General features: G+C 34.5%; 1 protein-coding gene across 3 annotated transcripts in view; it reads right to left on the bottom strand.

Moving 5' to 3' along the window:
- The window catches only part of ATG10 (autophagy related 10), a 130,611-nt gene that overhangs the window by 20,964 nt on the left and 82,255 nt on the right, over positions 1-27,392 (bottom strand). For 2 of the 3 annotated variants that reach the window (XR_015742277.1, XM_026718696.2), the window contains exons 5-6: positions 19,782-19,879; positions 3,017-3,114 (exon numbers count right to left, since the gene is read on the bottom strand). Coding sequence is in view for 1 of the 3 variants with exons in the window: in XM_026718696.2 (XP_026574481.1) it covers positions 3,017-3,114; positions 19,782-19,879 (196 nt within the window). In the remaining 2 variants the exon portion in view is untranslated. Of the gene's footprint in view, positions 1-3,016; positions 3,115-16,748; positions 17,257-19,781; positions 19,880-27,392 lie in introns of all 3 variants that reach the window. The other variant, XR_015742278.1, reaches the window with a different exon arrangement.

The following is a 27,392-nucleotide window of genomic DNA, read 5'->3' on the forward strand; positions in this document are numbered from 1 at the left end:
GTCCTTCTCTCCATTGTCTACACGTTTTTTGAATTCAGTGCAGAGTACACGGGAGCTGTATGCTGTATGGTTAGGTCAGGGCGACAACGGAGGTTCTTATGGTTGGTGTTGGTTTTGGCGAGTGAATTTATAGTGTAAATGAATTTACGTTTGCTTGATTCATTTTTGCAAATGCCCCTGCAGAAGCGTGGGGCCACAGAGCCGCCTCTGTTTTTGAGTTCTCGGCCAATGCGGGAAATGTCAAGTATTTCATCAGGGGAGATGGTTGATGCTTGATAATCACTGATGATGTTTCGGACTGTTGTGATGTCATCATTATCATTGATGTCCTCTAGACCAAATAAGTGTTTGGACGTTTCCATTCACGCTCAACAGTTTCTCTGATGAGGATTGGGATATCATTATTTGTCTGGCTTATGTTTTTTTGTGGATTGGGTTGTGGATTGGGTTGTGGCTGTTGGATAGAAATGTGGTTTGTAGCTATTGGATGTTCAGGTTTTTGCGTTGTGTCTTTTTTTTCAAGGTTGGATAATCTTTCTTTTAAGGTGTCCAGGGATGCTACTATGGTGTCAAGGGATGTTATTCGTGTTTCAATGGTATCAACTCTTTCCAACAGATCCAGTTTGGGTCTGCATGATTTGCAGAGATATGGAAACTCATTGGATGATTCTAGGTATTGAATCATTTGCTCGGGTAATCCCAAGCAGTCATGATGAGCGTATTTGTTACATAGAGAACATTTGATGGAGTTTTCATTATCCTTTAGAGTTTTGTAGCATTTAAGGCATGTGCAGGAGTCTTGTGGTTCATTGGTGGGGATTACTTTCTCTTTAGGTTGTGGTTTGGCATTGGATTTTTTTTCTTGGCATGGTAGGTTTGTTAAGATGGTTCGTTGATTAAATTAATTAATGGAACAATTTTGGGCAATCAATATAGCCAATATCACACCAATCAATCAATTGCAGTAATCTCTCTAGTCAAATAATTTTCCTAAGCAACAATCAGCCTAATCAATTAATTACACTAATCGCTAATCAATTAATTACACTAATCATTAATCACACTGTTCAATTAAATTCACTAAATCATTGATTTTACTAATCAATTAAATTACATGAATCTTGATCTTTTAAACTAATCAGTAATCACGCTATTTGCACTAAACACTCTAATCACACTAATCAATTAAAACAATAAATCAATTAAACCATTAATTGATGTTAATGAAATATTAATGAAATATTTTATAGAAATTGATTATCTAATCATTGATAAAGGTGATGAGGTAGAAAAGTTGTAAGTTTTGAGATAATGAATTAATCAGTGTTTGATTAAAGTAATAAGGTAGTATTGAGAGTCTGCAAGGAAAGGGTTAATTGTTTTACAAGCAGCTGTGATTTACTGGGTTGGAGGAATTTATTGGTCTGATTGCTGCTGCTATTACTCTGTAAACAATAGGCTGTAACAAGATGTTCAAAGCACGCTGGATTTTTGAAAGAGAGCAAAACTAGCTGAATTAAAACACTTTAACTACAATCAATATGTCTCTGAATAAGATTGTTTTCCAATAGTTTCCTAAAGTTCTTCAAGTTGAGTAGTAGTAAAAATACAGTCCAGAAATGTGGGTTAACCAATCCAATCTGTCCTTTACTTTTAAAGTTACTTCTAGTTGCAACATCTTTTTTTTTTAACTAAATCTGACAGTCACTGCAGATCGTTAATCGCAGCTATTTTCCTCCTTTGAGTCCCACTTTCCAAGGAAAATTCCACTGCAGAAATTGGAGTGATTCTTACCAAGACTAAGCACGCTGTTACAAGATCTTTCCTTTCTTTTTCACTTCTGTCTCAGCTGCCTTCCTATTCTTTTAGTTGGTGATTGTGAAATTGTTTCATTACAATTGTTTATATTTTTAAATTAAGTATAAGAAGACAATCCAACCTGGGTATTTTTTTTCTCTAAAAAATCCTGTTTTAAATAAGAAAAGCTGCAAAAATTATAAATGAAATACAACAGATCTGAAACATATTGGAACCTATAATGAAATAAAAGCAAAAAGTCACATTTAACTGAAAGCTCTTTTAGAAAGAAATGTTGGAAAGAGTGTTTAAAGCCCATAGAACTGGACTTTGATGAATTTTAAAAAACATCAAGTTATTTGTAAAGTAACCCAAGTAAATGGTCGACCGGACACTGATCTGAGAGTATAGCTTATTTTCTTCTCACATTTCTCTATTTCAGGTATTCAATTGAATTTTTTAGTGTTTGAGAAATATGAGAAAGCTCAAATTCTCAACTCTGTACAGCAGTAGGACTGAACTGCTACCCGGAAAAATAACAAAGAGGGGAATTGTAGTTGGTGGCTCCCTACTATCAGAACCAGATTATAGTCAAACACATCTTTTGAACCTAAGAAAACAGACTTTAATCAATACAAAGGAATAATAGGTGGCAGACAAAGAAAATGGGAAGATGCTCAAAACCCAACTGTAACTAAATTTAACAAAGAAAAAGAAAAACAGCAAAAGCCAATGTAGCCACATAAAACTGTTAGTGACAATCTGGAAAAAGAAGACATATATGGCAGATAAGGATATTAAGTGAGGTCACCAAGGAAGAATGTGTACTAGTATTCTAGATTTGTAGAAATAATGCCGAGGAAAGATAAATCAGCATGTCTTAAACCAGCAAAGAAAAAGAAAGCAAAAATCAAGCTGCTCAAATTAAAACGCAAGAAAAAAAAAACACTATCTAGTTAGTGCTTAACTTACAATCATTCATTCAGCAACTGTTTGAAGTTATGATGGTGGAACTATTTGAATTATGAACTATAAGAATTATATACTCATTATAACAATAAGTTTAGGAATTAGTACCTTATTTTACCTGTTTTTTTCTCCCAAGCTATAGAAAACATGTATGGTTTTTAAGCAATAGTTCATTACTAAAAATACACTATTGAATATTTTCATGAAATATTTAAGGTTGGGTTTGAGAATGTACAGTGGTATTACTCACTTGTTTTGTTTATGTAAATTGGATAATATTGAAGACATAAATTCATTTGTCCGGCAGGGATGAAGTTCAAAGAAAGGCTGACCAAGTAATGGATGTTCCTGAAAAGAAGTGATCTGGTTAACTGTGTAAATGAATTTTTAGTATACAAAATTGTTAATAGTTCCCATAGTAATTGTCCCATAATAATTTTTTAAAATATTTTTCAATGAATGGAAGTGCAATGAAATTTAATTATCCAAGATCATTAATAACAGGTATCCCCAGCCCTGGACTGCAGCCTGTTCACAACCGGGCTGCGCGAGTGGTGGGCAAGAGCGTGTATGCAACTCTATTTGCATGAATTGCAGGCACTTGTGTTAGTGGCAGGCACGTGTGTTAGTGGCAGGCACGTGTGCAAGCCATGGGCACTTGCGCTCATGTGCGAAGCTCCATTTGTGCAAGTATGCCTACCATTCGCACGGAACCACCACCCCTTGTGCACGGAAACTGTTGGGCTGCCAAGCTGGAAAGGTTGGGCAGTGTGATCTAATAATCCTGAAACATGAATCCTAGAGTTCTGAACCTATTTTGAATAAACTATCTTTATTTATTTAACTACAAAAGTATCAACATAATAAAATAACAAATCTAAATAATTATAACTGCACACAAGTTGGAATTATAATGACAACATTCATACAATACAGCATTTACCATTAAATATATCATCTAAATATTATGCTTAAAACATTAGTCAAATGAAAAAGTTATTTAGTATTTGTATATTAAAGATGTTTAACAAGATTATAAGCTCATGGTAAATTCCAAATACACAACATTCTAAATCATTTTTAAAAAATATCACACAAGAAAGTAATGCCAGTACAGGAGCTGGGTAGGATATGCATAAAATGTTAAAATAAAAATAATCATAAAAATAATTTCCAAGGTACGTTTTTTCCTTCTCTTTGTATTAGGAAAAGGATTTGCAGACATGAATACATTTAACTCTGAATCTAAGTGATTTACTGTTCTTTTTCAGGCCAGACCTACTGCTAAGTGCTAAACTAATATTGGTGTTATTGAAACTGTATTAGTCATAATTGGCCTTGGCAATCAAAATTTATATTTGGCTCATAAACATTTTGATTATGTTCCTGTAGTTTGGTAGCACTAACAAAATTAACTTTGCTACTTTGTCACAACTCCTTTTCACATATGTTTTTAAACTGGACCCCCAAAAAGCATATCAATGAGAAATATAATGTAACTGAGTAATGAGAATAAAAAATATAAATGTGATCATATATTTAAGATGAATTTAGCATATTTAAGGTAATCTTAGCAATACGTAGGATTACTATTTTTACATTTACAAGCTTACATCAGCATCAGACTATTGCATGTTCTTTTTCTACATATCAAACGCTCTTTTATTTTTTGAGATATAAATACAATCATTTTCATATCTGTCTTACGCTATCTGGAAATGGTCAGCATATGATTTTCTAGATATTCATGAATTTCAACTCTCATCAAATATAGTCAACTTGGCTAGAAATTAAAATTTTCTTATCCTATAGTTATATTTAAACTCTGAAACACTGAAAGATTTTGGAAACTAACAAGTCAGTCAGTGAGACAAATTTATCAACTTTAATTTTGTGCAAAATATAATGTAAAAATGAATTTATAAAGATATGCAATATAGTGCAAAAATATACACTGAAACTATAACCAAATTGAAGAAGATAGAAGAATATTAAATATGTTTTAGGTTCCTTTTATTTTTATCCTGTAGATCCCAACTATAAATTCATGCAAAGATACTACCATCTGTTACTCATATAAATGAACTGATGTCATTTTTCATTATGAAATAAGTGCCAAACTGAAAAGAAAAAAAACCTTACTATTGCATCAGAAAAGCTTAAAAAACTTGTTGCAAAGACAGATTTCTGGAAAAGAACCAGTCTTGAAACTGGCAATACAATTTTCATTATCAAAATTATATCCATTATCTATTATTAATTCTGTATTATCAAATGAATGTGAACTTGTAGTGAAAAAAATAGAGACAATTTTTCTAGTTTGAAATATCCCCAAACTGACCCTTCAGGACTTCTAAAGATACACATACTGCCATAGTAATAAAGTTCATCCATCTTGATGCTGGTTGTTTTCCCTTTTTTTCCCCACTTCCAATAATGATAGTTTTCTCTAGAGAGATAGGCCTTTTCATATTGTACCTAAATCATGATAATTTGTCCCTGATCATTTGTGCCTTGAGGGACAAGTCTGGATTGATTTTTGTTTCTTGGCTACCCATATATTCTCAGAATCTCCTCCAACCCAAAATTTCAAACGCATCAATAGTCTTTCTATCAAACTTCTTCAAAGCCCCACTTTGCTTCTATACAGTCTCACAGGCAAAATAGTTGCTTGTGCAAGTCTTTGTACGTATAGACAGATAACAGCATCTGAATATCATTTTATTTTTTCATACCAAGCATTAGTGTGTATTGGTTTGGTACTACTTCTTTCACTCTTAACAGTCCATCCAAAAGAGCAAAAACTAACTACCACTTCAGTACCTTCGTTGTCAAATATATCACTGGCTGCTGTACCTGTTATTTGTTTTTCTTAAGATTAAATATAATCTTATACCCATGTTTACACTGCGCTCAGCTTCTATTACAAGAGCCTGGAATCAGAGGAGAATCATTAGCTATAGCACACAGGTTATTGATGTTTCCTCCTCCAATTTTAAAATCATATTCATCTTCTTGCAATCAGAGAATATAGGCTGAATGAATGGGTGAATGAAATGTTAAATAAGGAGAGAATATACGGAATTTTTTCATTCCAACACAATCCATATTGTCAGGCACAAATGACCAGATCTACAGAGTTCAAGGTAATTAACAGAATAACAGAGTTGGAAGGGACCTTGGAGGCCTTCTAGTCCAACCCCCTGCTCAGGCAGGAAACTATACTATTTCAGACAAATGGTTGGTCCAATCTCTTCTTTAAAACTTCCAGTATTGGAGCATTCACAATTTCTGAGACAAGTTGTTCCACTGATTAATTGTTCTGTCAGGAATTTTCTCTTTAATTCTAGTTGCTTCTCTCCTTCATGAGTTTCCATCCATTGCTTCCTGACCTGCCTTCAGGTGCTTTGGGGAATAGCTTGATTTCCTTTTCTTTGTGGCAACCCCTTAGATACTGGAACACTGCTATCATGTCATGCCTAGTCCTTCTTTCATTAAGCTATAGATACTAAATTTCAGCAACCCTTCTTTATAAGGTTTAGCCTCCAGTCCCATAATCATCTTTGTTGATCTTCTCTGCACTCTGAATGCAGTATTCCAAATGTGGTCTTACAATGGCGATATAAAGTGGTTTTAATATGTCAAGTGATCTTGATCCTATCCCTCTGTTAATGCAGCCTAGGGTTGGGTTGGCTTTTTTGGCAGCTGCAGCACATTGTTGGCTCATATTTAAGTGATTGTCTACTGGGACTCCAAGATCCCTCTTACGGTTACTATTACTGATCCACCTTATACTATATCTGTGCATTTTTCTTGACTAATTGTAGAACCTAACTTTTTTCACCATTGAATTTCATTCTGTTACGGAGTGCCCAATGTTCAAGTCTTTCAACATTCTTCTGAATCTTAAGTTTATCTTCTGCCACCTTGGTGTCATCTGCAAATTTGATAAGTTCCCCATCTAGCCCCTAATCCACATGTCCTTTCTCCAATATTATGATACAGCTAAAAAGTGTGTTGTAGTAGTTAAATTAGCAATCGGTTTGTTTCAATCTGGCACCATTCCAATGTGTTAAAGCAGGGTTCCCTAGTTCCTAACTAGCCTGTGCTGACTGGGAATAAAGTTATTGTCCAACATGCTCAGATGGTGCCAGGTTGGAAAACAATGGTCTCTTCTGTTCTTGTAGAAAGAAAATAATTTGCAGGAATCAAAACATGTACAGTGTGATGGCCCATGCTATCAGCCGTATTCCCATGTATAGATAAGTATTATGTGGTAGAAAAGGGGGCTTCCCTAAATATTTGAAGCCGTTTCATCCTTAAATGGCTCATCTTCTAATAATACTTCAATATCCTTCTGTCTCTCCATGCACCAATAGTTTTTGAAATAGCCCTGGAAGCGATTATATTTTATTTTTGCCTAAACAAAGGCTGTGAGGCTGAGAAACAAACAACAGCACAGGAAATGGGAAAGAAGAGTATATAACTGATTTAAAAGTTCCAAAGTACAGAACTGGAAAACAACTATACGAAATTTTTATTATGCGTGTCAAGCAAGTTCAAGAATTCTACACACACACAAATGGTAAAATTTGGTTTCCATATGGCAGATTTGTGTATATGTTACAGAAAGGAAACATGACTCACACTGATCCATAAGCACAAATCCTTTTAAATGAAAAAAAAAGTCATAGTTTAACCTTTTTATGAGTGAAATTGCTATTTCAGTGGATCACCTCCTGATTAATATCTACATAAAATCTGGCTGAAGCAATCTGATATCTTGGAAAACAAAAATATTTTGTGGACGGGAATAAATATATCAAATATGTTTTCTTCTAGAATGTAACCATTTTGTTTCTTCAAAATGGATAATGACATATAAATTGAAAAGGCTTTCTTATAATGTCTGTCCACTATATGTTGATAAACTTGTTTCTCTCAATAATTTAATTCTCCCATTCATATTATCACTTCCAATTTCCATAGATTTTTAAACAAAAGTTTTGACTTAAATTTATTATTCAAAATCTTTTAATATGAACATATCAGATTTTTTTTAAAAAAATAAATGATAGTTTGCCTTCTACAATGCAGCAATCCAAACAGAATAACAGCTCTGATATTTAAAAAAACAAGCATTTCTATTGATGCATGATTTGGTATCTAAAAACATGTACTTTTAACATGTGATGGTATAAATTTCTTTTGGCAATGTATTAAAAATTAATATCTACAGAACCTTATCCTTATTTTATCTTGACTAAATACAATATTTTCACTAAATCATTTCTATTAGACATGAATGCAAATGTACATGAATCATTCTTTTTTTCATCTCCTAAGAAATGAATGTATAACCTTTCCAATGTGGTTATGCAACTTTAAAGAGTAAGCTTACAGTGAGATAATGCCTAAAATAACATGTGAAATGTAATCCATGTCAAATTTCAATTAACAACAAATGTCACTTTTGGGTAATGGATACAGCAAGGTAATTAGTTCTGTTTAGCTGGTATTGTATGTTTTACTTCTCCTTTCCCAAACAGCAGGTATTTTGTTATTGGTACATTTCCTGTAACAGCACCATTTATTTTCCCTGTCATAACTGGAACTTCTCCAGTGATAATGGCTTCTATTTTCTCCAGTGCTACATTAAACTGCCTTGGAGCATTCATCATAGCATTTATGGACACTCCATTTCTCCTGCAGAGGAAAGGGACTGTTGTCCAAAACATCCTGTCTCATCCAGTTTGCATGATCTAGCTTTGATGAAAATCATTCACCAAGCTTTTATCAAGGGCAGCAGAAAATGGTTGTACTTGAACTTGCTTTTAGTACCTCCAAGTATCTCATCTGATCTTCAGTCTGAGGAGTTGGAAGGGGAGGGTACTTAATTAGGATCACTGAAAACGTTAAATTATAATTTAGTTAAATTAAAATAGTCACACCTTTCATTTATTTAAACCAATAAAATAAAATGGTCCCACTGACAAATTTCCAAACAGTACAATGTAGCCTCATTAATAAAGGATAGAGCAATTAATTCCTGTTGATTTGGATATTGTATTTAAAATATATTTAAATGCATTAGCATTTTTAGCAAATGCATAATACTGCTGGTTCATTTTCAGTTCTTGATCCACTAAGACATCTAGAAATTTTCTGTCTCTATTACTCTTATTATTACTATGCATTAATTGTTCTCACTTTGCCCCTAAATATAAGATACTATTTGGTCTTTTGGTTTTGTTTCAATATTCCAGATATAAAAGCCTTCTATGCTCCTCCTATTTTTGAAAGACTGTAAATCATAAACACTTTTTATCTTACTTTGCAATGTATGTATGAATGAATCTATGTATGTAACTTTTACTTGTGCATTTGGTTTTGTTTTCTATGTATATAATTTTGCACTCATCTCAATTCAATTTCATTTAATTTCTTTTAGCCCACTTTTTTCAATCTATAAAGACTGTTTCAAATTTCTGTCTTCTTCAGTATTACCTAATCTATCCAAGTTTGCATCATCTGCCTATCTGACAAGCATTCCCTACTTTATCCAAATCATTAATAAAAATAACAAACCAAGGTTGATCCTTGAGACACCCACTTGATACCCCTCTCCAATTATGAGATTCCATTAATATGCATTCTTTGAGTAGGAGTTCTTTGAGCCATAGTTAATGTATCCACTTAATTCACTAGCTTGCTAAATCAGCATGACAACATATTTTATCAAATGTTTTGCTATAGTATATGTCTATAGCATTCCCACAAACTGCTAAGGAAGTTATTCCATTGAAACATGAAAAAAAAATTTCCTGGAAGATTTATTGTGGACAAAGACACATATTGTGGTAACTTTTGGTATTCACCTTCTTGTCCAGGATTTCTCATAAAGCTTCAACCAGACTATCCAGAAAATTCTTCATTACTTCTGAATGCAATTCAATTGGGTCTAGAGATTGTTTCAGTCAGAAGAAATAAATATTTACTTTTCAATCTTGAATTTTGTTTGTTCTTCTTAATTCCTTTTAGACCAGTCTCAGCAATTTTAAGATGTGAGTATTTTAATTCTCAGAACTCCCCAGCTAGCATGGGAATTAAAGTCCTCACATTTTAAAAGTTGCTGAGATTGAGAAATACTGCTCCAGACTGTCTATAGAGTTTTATTTTTTATTTTTTAATACATTTATTTATTCAACATTTCAACATTTAAAAAAACAGTTTCTACTTTTTACGATTTCATAAGTGTTCACACTAATTAATAAAGTATAAAACTATATCAATTTCTTATCCATTCGTATTCACTTTTATTCTTATTTCTCGATCTAACTTATAAAACTATTAACATAGCATGCATATATATATATATATATATATATAATTAATTAATTAACACTTTCTCATTTTTGCTGTCGATTGACGCCTTTGCATCTTCTTTCTAACCACTCATACCAAACATTCCATATCTTATAGTAGCTCCGGTGGTGACACCACGCTGGTGCGGTGCAGAGGAACGGAGCTCCATTCTGAATGCCCGAATTTTTGCAATTGGTAGCCCGTAAGGGTGAAGTTGGATCCTCTATGGAGATTCTTAGTCATCCAGCTCATGCGTGTCCCAAAAATGTTTTTTCCAAAGGCAACTGGACTTTGTTTTTCCTGAACTGAACTGATGTAGCTTTTATATGACAAGTGAAAGGTCTTTAAAAGAAAACAGAGTCCAGTTACCTTTTGAAAAAGGACCTTTGAGACTGTTCTAGACTGATGAAAACCTTAAGTACAGGAGCTCTTCAACTTACAACCATACTTGACTTCATGGGTCATTGCCATGATTATTAAGTGAATCCATTTATAGCACTTATGTTTTTTGGCCAGAAATTGATGTAAAGGCTGGTTTCTGAGGAAAAAAAAGTCATAAATCATGGTCTCATGATTTTGAGATGCTGTAAATAGTTGTAAATGTGGGACAGATGCTGAGCCCCAAAAATGTGGTCATGTGACCGGTAAGTCAGACATCAAAATTTTGTATCCATATCGTAAGTCCCTTTTTCAAGTCCATCAGAACTTTGAACGGCTGCTAAGCAACCAGTCATGGTCAAAGAATACTTGTAGCACTCATATAATGCCAGGGGTTGGACAAGAGCTACCGCATGGGTTTAAAAAGGTGCATGGGAGGCTGATGCAGGTCAGGGAGCGTATGTGGAGACACAATGTCCTCCCCTGCACTTCCCTCTCCTCCTTCTCCCTTCCATTCCCAGGAGACAGGTAAGTGGCTGCTGCTGAGTGGGAGAGGGAGAGAGGTATTGTAAAATTGACTGGGAAACTGTCACAGAACATTGAAAATGAAGATCATGTGAACACAGCAGCAGCCAGTAGCACTAAAATAGCCACAACTTCCCCAAATTTCATGGATCTGGATTTTGGATGAATTCCATACTTTAGTCCATCTGAGGTATCTTGGTTTTAAAATTGTTGTCCTATAATACATCATTTCTCCAAGTTAAAAGGTCACAACAAGGGGAATTTTAGTAATATACAGATATTTCTAAACATTATATTATAATCTGGATTGATAATATTTTGCCATCTAAAGAATATTTTTGTTTTTCACATTCTTCTGAAAGTTCAGTCATTTTGTGACTTAGCGGTATACACAGGATCTAAGGAACACTATTGAACTCTCCGCTGGTTTTAAGTTCCTTCTTCCATGGACACAGACATACTTCCAATCAATGGCATGTTATACCATAGGATACCATAGGCATAACAGAAATTTCCCTAGTATTCCCCAAAAGAGGGGTCCCTAAATCACATTTTCAGAAAACTGATTCTGTCACTCCAGCATTTCTAGCCAGCCAAACTTACTTGCCTCTGTCAGGTGGATCCAGATTTTCCTAATCAACAAGGATTTCTGAAAGCAACTTTGGGGGCCTCAATTTAGCTCAGCCTTTGTGTACATGAGCATCTCTGATCTGTGTTCCACAGTTATTATTTCAATTTCTAATGGCCCAACAGCTACTGGAAGATCCATCTGCACCTGTGATCTCACCATAACATTTTCTGCGTATAAAAAGGGGAACCTAAATGTAAAATCAAAGTGTATATATAGAATAGAATAGAATAGAATAGAATAGAATAGAATAGAATAGAATAGAATAGAATTATTTTTAATGGCCAAGTGTGATTGGACACATAAGGAATTTGTCTTGGTGCAAATGCTCTCAGTGTACATAAAAGAAAAGATACATTCGTCAATATTACATGCTAAATATTAAATATGTGATAGAATTAACGTGATAGAATTATATTTCTCTGTGATTTATTAATTATCTTCTTTAATATGTAAGAACATTTTGAGGACTATCTGTACAGTATTCTTTACAGTGTCTCCCCAGTATCCTCTACAACCCAATATACTAGGGAGATTTCTTTGGTGCTTCTTGCTGTGGATTCAGCTACTATATCTCTTTTTCCTGTCTCCCAATGTGACTGCCACATATGACCGCTTAAATGTAGTTTACTCATTGTTCCTTCTCATTCAAGACATGCTAGCTTATCATTCATTCAGAATTCCAGAAATATACATTCAATATTTCTGAAGCTGTATTTTAATTAATATTATGGAGCAACATCATTATAACATCATTTTAAAAACCAAACATCTTTCTGATACCACTACTTTAGGAATGTAATCTTTCTTAGTTTAATGACTCTTCTAATTCAAAATGAACATACTCTGTCATTACAATCCATGAGCGGTCAAAAAGCAATGATGACTAAATTATTAAATGTTTAACAGTAGTTAAATAATTGAACCTGTTTGAAAGATTGTTTTTTGTTCATAATTAACTGGAGCTGTACAGAACAATTGTATCAGGCACATTGTTGCAGCGAACAAAATCCTACAAAGCAGATGAAGAAGGTAAATTATAATGCTGTAGCTTATAACACAGAGGTCCCCAAACTTGGCAACTTTAAGACTTGTGGACTTCAATTCCCAGAATTCTCCAGCCAGCTTTTTGGGAGTTGAAGTCCAAAAGTCTTAAAACTGCCAAGTTTGGGGACCCCTGTTATAACAGAACATGAATGATTAGTAGTGCTAGGAACTACTTTTCTGAAAACAGCATAAAGTATTATCAATATATGCTAATAACATGATATAACTTGATAAGATTGTTGCAGATATATTTTTACATCATTATGCTGTGCTAACTTTACAAAGTAAACATATTGTCTTATTTTATCCATCGTTACAAGTTGTCAAAGTTACCTCTTCATCACATCTCACAACTTTAGAATGTATTTTAATTTAACTTATTAAAATAATATGCAAACGTAGTAAAAAGTTGGTAACTGATTAATTTTATTTTGGCAAGTGCTGAAAAATATATCGTCTGTTTATTTTTCAAAAATAATGAGTGCCAATTCTAATGACAAAAATTGGCAGACCAATTTTTCAGTTTAAACTCTGGGACTCCAGTTTTCTCTAAAAAGCAATTGGAAGCAATTATACATTTGAGTCATAATTAATAGGCACACTTCATCGTACATTTTTTTTCTTAATGCTGCTGAATCTATGCAGCGCTTTTTATGTACTTGGCAAATTTTGCTTCTTAATATATAATAACTCCTATAGAAAAAACAGCACAAATAAAGAAAATTGTAAAATAAGAGATAAAGAATTATTATATTTACCTAGTTATTCCATGATCTTTTTAATGTGAACACCAATAATTTTTAAAACTGTACTTATTTTACTAAACAAAATATAGTTCATCTTAACAAAATATTCCTGACAGCAAAGAACTAAATTGTATGTGAAATACTCACAAGAATTGTATTGGTAGTATAGGACAGAACAGTTTTTCAAACTTTTTCAGACCATGCAATTGCTCATTTTAAAAAAATTTCCAGAATGCCTGATCTAAAGGAAAATCACTGGACACAAAATTGGCTATATTCAAGTGAACTTCTTTTTTAATTCCATGATCTCTTCCATCAGGTTCTTGAAGAACCAGACGATTCTTTGTAGTGCAGTTTGACCAGATTCTTTATCTCTCAATTTAGTTTTTACACAGAAAAATTTGTACAAATTGGAAGTTGAGAAAATGTGTCTGTATTACAATAATACGGAAGAAAGTGAAATAAGGATAAATTTAGATTCAAAATACAAATTAGCTCAAAGCGTCTAATGGAAAGTGTAAAAAGTAAGAATTAAGGGATGAATTTAGTCTCAGAAGATCTTCATTAGAAACATGTAGTTTCAAGAAGGATGCTGTTATTGGGTTTTTTTTGTTTTTTTTACAATGCCTTTGTTGTAACAGGTCGAGCAAAAAAAAAAAAAATTCTGGAAATTCTTTAAAATGTTAATTGTAAGCTGCCTAGAGTTGCTTCATGATGAGATGGACAGCAAACAAATTTATTAAATAATAATAAATACTTTTAAAGATAACCAAAATGGTTATCTATGCTATAGATACTGTACAATAAATGTTCCACTATAACCTATCTCTCTGTATTTATCTCTCTGTGAGTGTAAGTCCTTGATACACATGATTTCACCAGGAAAATTGTATGAAATGTCTTGTTAGCATCACTTTTCCAAGCAGTAAACTCTGCTGGAAAATAATCTTTGTTGAATCTATTTGAGTTTTCATGCATAAATCCCAATAGTTTACGAGCATTCCTCTTCAAGCTTATAATTTAAAAATTAAGATTTACTGGACTAGAAGTTTCCCTGGAAAGAAACTGTAAGGATAATAATCTGCCCTGCTGGACCTCCAGCAACTGACATTCAGTAGTACAGATACCCTGTTTTCTATGTTTTCTATCTAAGAGCTATTTAAAAAGATAAATGCTCCCTTGAGTTGAGACTAACCTTCCAGAGGACATGGCTGCCTCAGCATTTTGAAGAAGGGCACTTCATTCACATCAACATCATTGCAAAGCATCTCTTCAAGTTCTTTTATTATTGGCTATTGATTAGTGTATCTTTCATGAACTACCAATGGCATATTTATATAATCCACAATGAAAGTACAATCTGTCAGCTTTCTTGTTCAGTAATTTATTAAAGCTGCTTCCTAAAGATTTTTAAAAATTATCTAAAACAGAAACCTAGCAAAAAGAGTTGACATAAAATTATAAAGCAGTTATGTTTTAAGTTCATCTGACAGCTCATCATGCTCTTACTGAATCAGCCATTACCTACATTTAATGTTTCTTTTTCCTTAAAAATATTATATTCAGAGAATTGTCTTTATCCTCTATTCTGATCTGCTGAACAGGTTATTTAAAGCAGGCCATGCAAGCCATAGCCATGCTTTCCATGTACATATATAATTCACACAATAAGCAATATGTTTGTATAGCTTAAGGTTATTAAGACCATCAGGATTTTCATGGTATGTCAAGGGTTACAATAGCACACCTGACACCCTCCCACCGCGATATAAGGGATGCATTTGCCAAGGCAAAGCCAGCGATTCCCATGCTAGACAGAACTAGTATGCCAAAACTGAGCAGTGCTTTTCAATCAGGCCACAAAGACAACGTACTCATTTTCTTCGACACAGAAAAGCATGGAAAAAAGACCTAGAATTTAAACTTAAAATTCTAACATATATAGTAGGTATTGATTTTTATGTGTTCTAGGTGGCGCATATCTGGGCATTTTGTTTTATTCTTGTCTGTAATAAAACTACTAGCCTAGCTTGTTACTCGTATGAGTCTCCATTAAAAAACAGTACCTGAATATGGGTTAAGTGTCTGGAAAGTCGAGATTTATTGCCACTTTTGGCATGAACATACAAGGCTTAAGGCTCTCAGTTTGATCCTTAATCTCCCAAATAACAAACAAAAGGAAAACTTTCGCCACCAATTGATCAGTTGAAGGTGCTTTAAAGCCTTAATTGAGATGCTGGCAAACCCCATGCTGAAATGAACTTTGAAATTTTGTTGTTGTTGTTGTCATAATCATATTTCTCCAGAATTTTAAAATGGAAATAGTAATAGAAAGGGATATATGAAAATGACTCTGCGTAGAGTTACTTTTATACAACTGCTACATAAATATTTGAACTATATATTTGAAAATCTATGGCCTCAAGAATTTTAAAAATCCACTCCTTGATTTCCAGGAGTGATACTATAGTACAGTGGTAGCTAACATTTTTCGGCTACCGTGCCGATAATTGCGCGTGCGTTCGCTTGCCAGCACCCAGAAGGCAATGCGTGCTGGGGTCCCCATGCCTCCTATGCATGCGTGTATGATTTCCCCTTGTGTGCCGAGCATCTGCGCATGGGCATGCAATTCCCCCTCGCACGCTGCGCATCTGTGCATGCGTGCGCAATTCCCCCCTTGCACACAGCACGTCTGCACATATGTGTGCAATCTCCTCGCATGCAGCACATCCCTGCTCATGCGTGCGTGTCTCCCGTGCACCCCCTTCTGCCCCTGCGCATGCGCACCAGAAACCCGACAATCAGCTGTTGGGTGGTGGTGCGCGCATGCGCAGTGGGGCTCTTCCGGGCGATGTCTTGCATGCTAGGGAAAATGGCTCTGTGTGCCACTTCCAGCATGCATGTCGTAGCTTTGCCAACACAAAGTAGAAAGCTTCAATCAGAATAGAACAGACCAATTTTGGATGTATTGGTACCTATGGCCTCTTCAGATTTAAGTTTCAATTTGTTAATGGAAATCTAAAATATAAATTAAAACTAGTTGAGCATATTTTGACACCACAAATAATTTTCCAGAAGTTCTAGCCAGTGCACTATAGCAACTGTTGATAACAATTGATCAGGCATTTAATGAGAAATCTTAACACCATCTTCATCTACATTATGGGTACACCATAAACAAATCTTTCTATTAACATCCTGCACCATGTCTATAAAAATGTTTATGTCTATGAATGTCTATAGCAGAGTCTATAAGATGCAACTGTAAGGTTTAAAGGGGCGTTGGTACTTACCTGGCACGCCAGGTTCTCTTTGAGCTGTGAAGAGCATCCAGTAGTGGAAGGTGCTTCAGTCTCTGCATGTCTAGGCTGGGCTTAATTTGTGGAACGAAAGGGCCCTTAGTGAGTGTGACGAGGACCTTGTTAAGGTCCCAGGTGGGATAACAGTGTACCGCTGGAGGGCATAAATTTGTGGCTCCTCGAAGGAAACTGTATGTGTGGATGATGGGAAAGAGATAGTAGACCTTCACAAGTGAGAACTGATGCCAAGGCCACCACCTGTCTTTTCAACGTATTAGGTGATAATCCCTTGTCAAGTCCCTCTTGCAAGAACTCTAGGATTTGAGCCATAGATGGAGAGATAGAATCAATTCGAGACTTGGTACACCATTTGCAGAAACTGGACCATGTGGCATTGTAAATGTGAGTTATTGAGGGGTGTCTGGAGGCTTGGATGGTTAAAAGGAAAGGCGGGGAAAGGAGTGGAAAGAATTCTTATTGCTTTCCACACCAAGACGGCGTTCTGAGGGGAAAAACCAAATGGTACAACTTAGATGAGAGCGAAAATGCCCACGCCGCTATTGCCGATATAGAGAAAGGCAATGAGGAATCACAATGGCAGGGGGTAGAACAAGCAGATGGGGGGGGGGGGCTCGGGGCAATGCAATGCCCACTGCTTCGAGCGTGAAACAGCGCTACCCAAAAATGCAAATGATCTCCAACGACCAGATGGAGAGAGCTAACGTCGGGAGATCATAATGTGATTTGGAGGCTAAAAGCCTGAAAAAATGAACTGGACTATATCTAAATCTGCTGAGTAATACTCCTGTTTCAGCCAAGGAAGAACAAAAAGCACTGCCTATCCACAACGAGGCTGAGCCAAAACTGGGGAATGCTGGGGAGGAGTCCCGTGGAGGAGGAGGAGCGTTCCACAAATTAAGCCCAGCCTAGATATGCAGAGACTGAAGCACCTCCCACTACTGGATGCTCTGAACAGCTCATGGGAGAATCTCTCTATCCTGAATCCACTTTGTATGGATTCATGCTAAGTAACACCCTTGCAAGTAACAGCCTTAGCACTGTTACTTCAGAAACAGTTTTGAGTCTGCTTCTTTAAAAAAGAGTATTATGAACATCCTTGACATTTTAGAAATAATTTATTGATTTTTGCTCAACACTGCCATAAATTAAATGATGTAATGGATAGCACTGTTATACTACTAGAAAAACATGCCTTTCAGATTCTTAACCGCATACTGAAAAAGAGTATCAGCTGGATTAATGTTAAAAATAGTCCAGTTTGATGCTAATTTATACACAGGAGCAAAATGAGGTAGTGCTGAAATAGCTTCCAGAATCATTAGGGATAAAAGCCTACAATAAGATGCTTACCAAAGGATTACCAAAAACGATTTTTTAAATACGCCAAAAATGAAAACCTGAAACTTTTTACATGAAAAAGTATTTGCCCTCCTACAAGATCATTCATTGTCCTTGTCCAATATTTGTTTCTGAACATGCTACCTTTCATTAACCTATCAACTATATAAAATGTATCAAGATTGGCTATGCTATTAAGCAATTATGAAACTGGTAGTCAACCCATCTGGTGGATACTAGATTTGAAAAGTCTGGTTTGCAGTTTATATCTTCATGTGAATATATACATGCCTTTCTGTGTATCAAACATAACCATTATAACCAAAAACTTCCCTCTAGTCAAAGATGAATTATTGGGTACTTGGGTACCGAGTTATCCTTTGGGATGTTTGCAGAAATACTGAAATATTTAGGCCACTGTTTTCAGAGTGAAAAATAAAAACTGAAAAGAGCAGATAATTCTATTGGCAGCCATTCCTCAAGAGGCTCCTGGTCGAAAGGCTTAATATTTAGACTTAGTTCTAGATCCGTGATGGTGAACTTATGGCACACATGCTAGAAGGGCACACAGAGCCATCTCTGCCAGCACGCAAGCTGTCACCCCGGATCAGGTCCACTGTGCCAGCCAGCTGATTGTGAGGTATCTGCCGCACATGTGTGGGGGCAGGGGCACACAGAAACGTGTGGGCATGCACAAAGGCACATGGCACAGGAGGTTGCACGCACATGCACAGAGGTACGCGTTGCACACAGGGGATCACGTGTGCATTGCCGGGAGGTGGGGTCGCACATGCATTGCATTATGGATGCGGGCACGCGTGTACACACACACACACTTTTGGCACACGATAATTAAAAGGTTAGCCATCACTGTTCTAGATTAAGAACTTTGACTACCAAACCCACTAGGGTTTTCTGTGGCTTACTCAAGTACTGGGGTCTTGAAAACAGTGAACAGAACATCCTAGAAATATTTTTGACAGAATTATCTGATAGTAATTTAATATCTCATTTGTTCAATGCAGAATACAAAATACTTTCAGCCAAAGTAATTGGGTGTATGCCAAGTGAATCCCACATTATCAGTATCACTGAATCACCTTGAACTGTCTTGTGCTCCAGCCTAACTGCATCTGGCATATAAAATGTGGAAATAAATAAATGAGGGATGTGCACAGCTTTGGATCTGAAGCCCCAAAAATGCTTTGTAGGGGAAGTAGGGGGTATGTGCCATACCTTCTGGCATTTTTCTTCAGAAGTGGTAACTTTTTCTAGACTTGCACAATACTGCACAATCTCAGGAAAGTGTTCGTTTTGCACTAAGGAACTGCTGACAGCATGCCCATGCCCATGCCAAAGCATCCTGTTAGCATTTCCTTAATTCAAACTTTATTTTCATGGGATCCTGCGCTAGGAAAAGATGCAGCCTCCTAAGCATTTGGAGACATTTGGAAATTAATGATTATCACTCTTTTCTCCAAATGGCCTGTCAAAATTAGGTTAAGTCTTTCTCAGATTACATATAAGGTTTAGTAACAGTTTGTTTTGAATGATTCTTATATTGACTACATTATTAATTATTTATTATTTGGACTAGTAACAATATATTTTTCTCTAAAATTCATTCTTCAAATAAATAATTCTATACAAGTGATAGAAATAGGTAACCTGTTGCGTAATCATATCCCATGGTCCTTGCCAGAGGCGATCCCTATAGCATTCATGTACACTTTTCCATATTTCATCTAATGTTAAAGGTTTTCCATCTGTAAAAAGAAATCCACATAATTTATTGTGAAGTTACTTATAAAATCTGTATATAATTTTTATCTTTAAAATGTACATGGTTGAAAACAAACAAACAAAATTAACAAGGATGATAACATTAATTCTTCTTAATCTAAAAGAACCACAACAATAATGTCATGATGTTTGTTTGTCTATAGACAAATAAATTAGAATATCCAATCTTATTAATCATTGTTTGGTAACTGATGTAACTCTAAATGGTACGATAACTGCCCTCAACAAGATCCTCTGTGCAATATTGATTATGCCCTCACTCTTAGATCAGCTTTGTTTAATAAAATAAAGTTCCTGTATTGAAACAAATGTATGATTTGTTTTTGACAAATGAAATAGTTTGATTTTTTTTCCAATAACTGTCATTATCATGGCATTTATCAGGTGTCAGAAGGACATTATACTGTGATAAATAGTCTTACTCCATTGACATTTTCATCTTCATGAAATAAACAAGATTTATTCTTCCAATTAACATTTGAATGTCATATTTAGATAGAACTCGAAATCATGTTGCTATCAGATTCTGTTTTTTTTAACATACTGAAAATGGAGGACAACATTCTGTATACTATTTAGCAGCACTAATGTCAAGTGCAAAAGCAATATAAGGGAAGCAATGAGAATATTGGAAACTAACCTCTGTATAGGAAAATTGGAATATGCCACAAATAGAAAATAAGCTCAAAAGACTGGAGGATTAGCTATCAAGTTAGTAATACAAAGAAAACAACCAAAACAAGATTTTGGTAATGCTCTCTATGTGACTTTTAATTACTACTGTTCAGAAATCTGGTCCTCCAAGTTCCCCAAAACTATCTTCTATCTGGAATGTTTCTATTTTCCTTTTTCATTCTTTCTTTTTTAACAAATTTTATTCAGTTTTTCACATTAAAAACAAAAATCTCTTTTTAGTGGACAACATATTTCCGGGTCATCACCTTTACATACAATATGACAGCAATTATACATTCATATATGCATACTTAATTCTATTATTACCTTTTCTATTCCAAATTTTCAGTAAGGAGAGAAACAAATAAATTAATTCTAGCCTCTTTCATTAATCTCAATCAAAACATCTTTTTGTTTCATTTCAATTATTTCAAATATAATCCTTTAATATTTATTTTAAAAATAAAGATAAACAATATGTGTTTGCCTAATAATAATAATAATGATAATAATAAAAAGTTACCAATGTCTCTCCTTGCTTTTAATAGTCTATATTAACTTATTAATTTAGTTGGTTCTTTAGTCTGTCATATTCCCTTTCCATTACACATTCTTTTTATAAATTCTAGATTAATACAAATTTTAACACTAAAAAAAAAAAGTATAGGTTTCCCCCCTTTTACCGTTTTGAGTGTGACACCTCAATGATTAAAATATACCTTTATTCCCTCATTTTGATTCCCAATAAACCATTATTTTTAAGAAGTTACAATAATAATAATTACATCTTTTCATTTGGATTCCGCAGCATATTTTCCCCGCTTGATTTTTAATAAGAGTTATCAGTATCTATAATACCCTATTTTCTAAATATTTTTAATTGCAGAAATATTATTACCCCTTGTGACCCTGCAGAATCCCCCTTTTAATTCATCAACCATTATCTCTGAAAAAACAATTTTTCAACATTTTACTATTTCCGTATTTCTTTATTTCATCTACCTGTTTCTTACTGTTTCTCTTTCCTCTCTTTTTCCCATATCTTTTCTCATTCCAGTTTATATCCCTCTCTTTCTTAATATCTTCCTTTGCCCTTTTCTGCTGGGTCTTTCTGCCTTTCCTGACTTCACAGGTATTCTCCCTTTTGATTGCTTTCTTAAATTTCAACTTTTTAACCTTCCTTCTTTCCCCACTTCTTTGTAGTGTTCTGGAAATGGAAATGAAGAAGAAGAAGAAAGAGCTTCAAAGGAGGAGGAGGAGTCGATTCAAGGAGAAGACATTTTAAATAGACATTTTCCTTTTTCATTCTTGAGGTGCTTATGTATTTCCTTTCAATTTGTTTTAGAATTTACTTAATAATTCTGAGCTGATCAAGAGTTCTTCTATGGATATTTTTTCAGTTTGCAATCTTTCTTGCTACTCACATTTCCTGTTTTGAAAAAGGCCCATTGTAGGAGTTTCCTCAAGATGTCTCCTTTGGGATTTAATTGAATCATAGGAAACTAAGGCAGTTGAAGACTGCTGGAAAGATGTTTATATGTTGAAAGAAAGATTGTCAACATATTCTCTTTGGCCACTTCATAAAATAAAGTAAATACAAGAATTTCATGAGAATTTTTCTGCAACTTTCTTTTTTGTAAGAAATATAGAAAGCAATTTATTTTTTATCAAATTAAAGGCAAATGCAGAAGAATTTTTGTAGCACTAGTTTTAACAGGAAATGTTAAACATAAAAAGAGATCTGATTCCTCTTGCGAAACTTCCATTTTACATCTGTCATGACTGGCTTCCTTCCAGACATTAAGTAAAAAAAAATTGCTTAGATAAATATGAGTATCTGTTATTGATATGGTAATGCACAATTTCAATTTCATGTTTTAATTGCTATTCTGTTTCAAGTATTCTTTGTCTGATTGAATTGGCCCTATTCTAGAATGGAGTCTTTTATAAATATAGAAAAGCAGCTATACAAATTGGCATTATTGCATTTATTGCTGATATGTTTGTATGTTTGGATAAAGGCCCAATTCCATGTCTTCAAAAGGCTAAAAGCTTGCAAAGTCTGTCCATCTGATCCTGAAACTCTTCAATGAAACAGAAGAAAGACAGAACCTATTTTCAAAGTTGCTACCTGTTTTAATCAAGCTGCTGCAATAGCATTACTATGACACAAATAAATGGGAAAAGAGCACTTTTATAATATAGATATAATTTTTACTTCCAACTTTTAATTAAATAATAGTTTTAAATTATTTCTAATTAGTTGGGATTTTTATTTGGAAAGAGCAAATTTGGAATCATGTGGTAGAGAATCTTTAGGTTTATATTTAACATTTCAAGAACTGTTAGATGTGGTTAAACAATAATGTTCTTATTGATTTTAATATCTTTCAAAGCAGGAAAATGTTTCAGCCACAAGTTTATGACCTTTTAATGATAAAACTGTTGCCACAGAACTCACTTCTACATAGAAAATTAAGACAAAAATATTTCATTTTCTTACAAGGACATGTGTTCATCAGTTCTGATAACTATTCATTTCCATGGCAAAAAAAGAGACACCTCTCATATGAAACTGTCCTAAAAAAACCCACTTACATGTGTTATACAAAACATAGAATGATCTCTGAAATCCAGGTCTGGTGTCATAGTTATAATTTACTTTACTATAAAGTACACAAAATGCTGCCAGAATCCCACAGATAGGTAGATAATGCAATATGAATTATACACCAGGAATAATATTTTATTGAAAAAAAACCAATTAGTAATATAAAAATAATTTCTTCCTATATTTTTAACAGACAAGATGCTAGGTAGTCCTCGACTTACGATCACAATTGAGCCCAAAACTTATGTTGCTAAGCCAAACCGTTGTTAAGTGATTTTCCCCCATTTTACAACCTTTCTTGCCCTAGTTGTTGAGTGAATCATCGCAGCTGTTAAGTTAGTGACAAGATTGTTAAGTGAATCTGGCTTCCCCATTGACTTTGATGGTTAGAAGATTGCAAAAGGTTATCACATGAGCCCAGGACATTGCAATCATCATAAATATGAATCAGTTGCCAAACACTTGAGTTTTGATCATGTGACCATGGGAATGTTGAAAGATTAAGTGTGAAAAATTGTCATAAGCAGAGGTGGGATTCAAACGGTATTACTACCGGTTTGGTGACTACATTTTGCGCACATGTAAAAAACTTTAAGCTATGCTGCCTGGACAGCTAAAAAGCATTGCGCGTGGGAGCGCAGCATTTGAAAAGCCACTTTTTTCCTGCTTTTTCAACCTCAGCTGTGCCACGCAAAGCAGCTGAGGTTGAAAAAGCAGGAAATAAAGGACAGGTAAGAGCCCGGGTAGGCGGGTGGGCCAAACACAAGCAAACACAGAACTGGTTTGGTGTCTGCTGCTCTTCAGAGCTACCGGTTCTACAGAGCCAGGCAGACCCATTCCACCCCTGGTTATAAGTCACTTTTTTTGGTGCCAATGTAACTTTGAATGGTCACTAAATGAACTGTTGTAAATTGAGGACTACCTATACTAAAGATAAAGAAATTAAGACTTCAATTTTTTTGAAAATGAAAGAAAATTTTTAATATTCACATTAGAGAAACTTTATATTGGATGAATATTCCCAATGCAAGATATATACCAATCACAGTGTTAATATATCACAATCTAACTTAATATCAGTGACCAAATGAGATAAATATATATTTCTTTGCAGGATTCTAAATAATCACAAAGAAAACATTAACATTAAAAAGAAATGTGGTATTAAATGTTTTTTTTATTAGCACTATATAAGCTTTATTTTCTACCTATACATTCCATACTGATAAAATAAGTTTAAGATTATATCAATAAATCCAACTAAATAAGTTATTTTCTAATTATTGCTAACAAACTCAACCAAGTAATGAGTTAGTCTTCAAACTAACTCTGCCCCTTGAAGACATTAGCCATTTTTTAAAAGTTGGAATGATTCTATTATGTTAGATTTATCTTTGTCTTTCTCTCAAACACATTGTATGAATTACAACTCTGTAACATCAGAAGGGTATTTAAACAAAACTATATGGGGAAATGGTCCATTTTAGTTCTGGATTGGTCCTACTTTTTAGTGAAGAAAAGTAAGATAGAAGGAAGTCAGATTTAATTGTGAAAATCCTTCAAAAGCTATTGTTTTCTACTGTTGAACAATTCCCAACAAACACGTTATGGCACATAATTATACTTTCAGGAACAATTAAAATTCTGTACTGCAAGGGGAGCTGTTGGCATGCAATATAATGATGGTGCATTAAATCATCCATCAGCTTCTGCAATATCCACTCCAGCTTTAAGGAGTCATGTTTCAACACATCTGATTCCCTGATGCTGACAAGCTAAACAACTTGTTTTGTCTCTGGGAGCTCTTCTCTGGTGATTAACTGCTTATAGTGAATACTAATTATATGAAAATAGCACACTTTTTAAAAATGGGGGTAGGGGTTGAAACTCGCCTTATACAGTACTGCAGCCACAGCAGCATTTCCTTCCTACCCTCCACCTTCACCCAAAGGGAATGCTGTTGTTCCAATGAATACAAATATGACATATTTTCACATGCTAAATTAATCAGTCTCTTATTTTATATTTTTAAATCACCAAGTAAGAGCAAGCATTTCATTATTTGCCTACCTGCAAATAGATTTCAACAGTGTGTTGCTACTTTGTTAAAAGTTTATAATAATTACAAGGGTATAATCTCATGGTAAGTTAGCAAACTATTACAAGCAATACAGCTTGAGATATGCATCTCATTTCCTAAATCCTACATTGCAAATATACCCTAAACTATCACATGCAAAAATATGAACCTGAGATTAAAAACCCTTTTACCAGTTTTGTTTGAAAATGTCCACTTCCAATTTTGCATCCAAAGAGCTAGTTAAAATGCTAACATGGCAAAATTAAAAGCCATTAAACAATATAAGGCAGCAAGTGATTAAATCTACCAAGCACATACAGAGCATCTTAAGCTACTTTTTAATTAAAACGAAAAAGATATCACTAGTAACATTCAGATGTGTTAATCTAGATAAAACAACATAATTTCACACACAAAAGCTAATGAAGCTGCTGCATGAGAAACTAAAGTTAGAAATGACTTCAGAATTTTAACTCGCTGATCCCAGAAACAACTCTTTGGATGGAAAAATGTAGCATATAGACAGGAGAATAATACTAATAATTACTAGTCCTAGTTTGGACTTCTCATAATTATTCAACTCCTGGTATTCTTTATTATTATAATATGGCATTTTTGTCCATCTATACAGTGTTACCCAATAATTTGGAATAGGCAGATGTTGTTTAATAATATTAAAGATATTGTAGTAGTATGTAAGCTGTTCCAAGTAAAGATTCCTTTTGTAATAGACTGCTGGTGATTTTATCAAAGCTGATAGTATACAAGTGACATTCCAGTTATTTTGAGATTGTACACAAGCAGCCTATTACTATTGCTACTATTTTTGCTTTCTTTTGCCAGTTATACTTCTATTTGTAGGTGTTTATATTTTGTGATTTTTTTTCCAGAAATTGAAATTCCACTACACAGACTTTTGTCTGTCTTACCAACAATTGTTAAATCTGGAGTGTTATAAGTGGCCAGATGCTTCTCTATTTCAATTCTAAAGTTCCACAGAACTTTAGCTTCTTTATAGAAAATGAAATGATGGGACCACAAAATAGAGTGATTAAAACTTTGTCTATTCTGTGGTTTCACCAGTTCTTGCTTCCAGGTAAATGGTATTTCCTCCAATGCAGTATTATTGCTACTTTGTCATGACACTGTTTGTAATCAGTCTGTGTGATCTTCTTGCAGCAGCTAACCCGATGGCGAACTGTTTCTTCAGCTTCTTTGCAGAGATGAGCCTTTCTGTCTGTTGCTGTCTTCTCAATTCTGGGTTTGTATGTGTTTGTTCTTAAGGCTTGCTCTTGTATATCCAGAATTAGCCTTTCTGTCTCTTTTTTCAACTTTCCTGATTTTAGCCATTGCGACACCTTGTTATTATCTGTTTTGATGTACTGGCCATGTAATACTTTATCTTCCCATGCCTCTTTTCTATTCTTCATTTGTCCTTTCTTGTAGGCCAGTTTGGTCTCTCCAATATTCAGTAAGCCTACCTGGTATACTAGCTTCGCTGTCCTTCAGATATTTTTCCAACGCCCGTTTTATTTCTTCAACCATCTGATGCACTTGCAACATTTCATACCCATCTATTTTCCTTGGTAAGTAGAGTCTGTCAACATCACTTCATAGATGAAAGGCATAATTTATTATCATTATTTGGGGTGGGGGTGGGACTTTTAGTACTTCTTGAGTCCAGTCCACTATTCCAACTGTGTATCTAATGAATGGAATTTTCCAAGTGTTGAGTTCCTTCACTCAGTTTGGATGAACATCTTCACTTTCATGACGTATTAAATTCTAACCTTGATTTGAGTGTGTTTAATATTGTCAGCTTTCATGTTCACCTATTTGTAGTGATCATCTTCCTCTAGTCTCTTAATGTTATTTCCGTAGGGTAACTTGATTCCTTCAGTTTCCCCTGTTTTTCCTCTACCGTTCATGAGTGTGGCTTGTTTGTCAAGCCCAAACTCCATTGCAATATCTTGGCTATATATACAGACAGTATTAAGCAACTATTATTTCAGATTGTGTATTTCCACACAGCTTCAGATCTTCCATGTAAAGGAAATGAGATAACCTGGCAGATATTTTAATTGTTTGATAGCCATAGACCAACTTGTTC

This window comes from Pseudonaja textilis, chromosome 2, assembly GCF_049901715.1.
Source record: "Pseudonaja textilis isolate UNSWEBS1 chromosome 2, rPseTex1.2, whole genome shotgun sequence".
NCBI classification, from domain to species: Eukaryota; Metazoa; Chordata; class Lepidosauria; order Squamata; family Elapidae; genus Pseudonaja; species Pseudonaja textilis.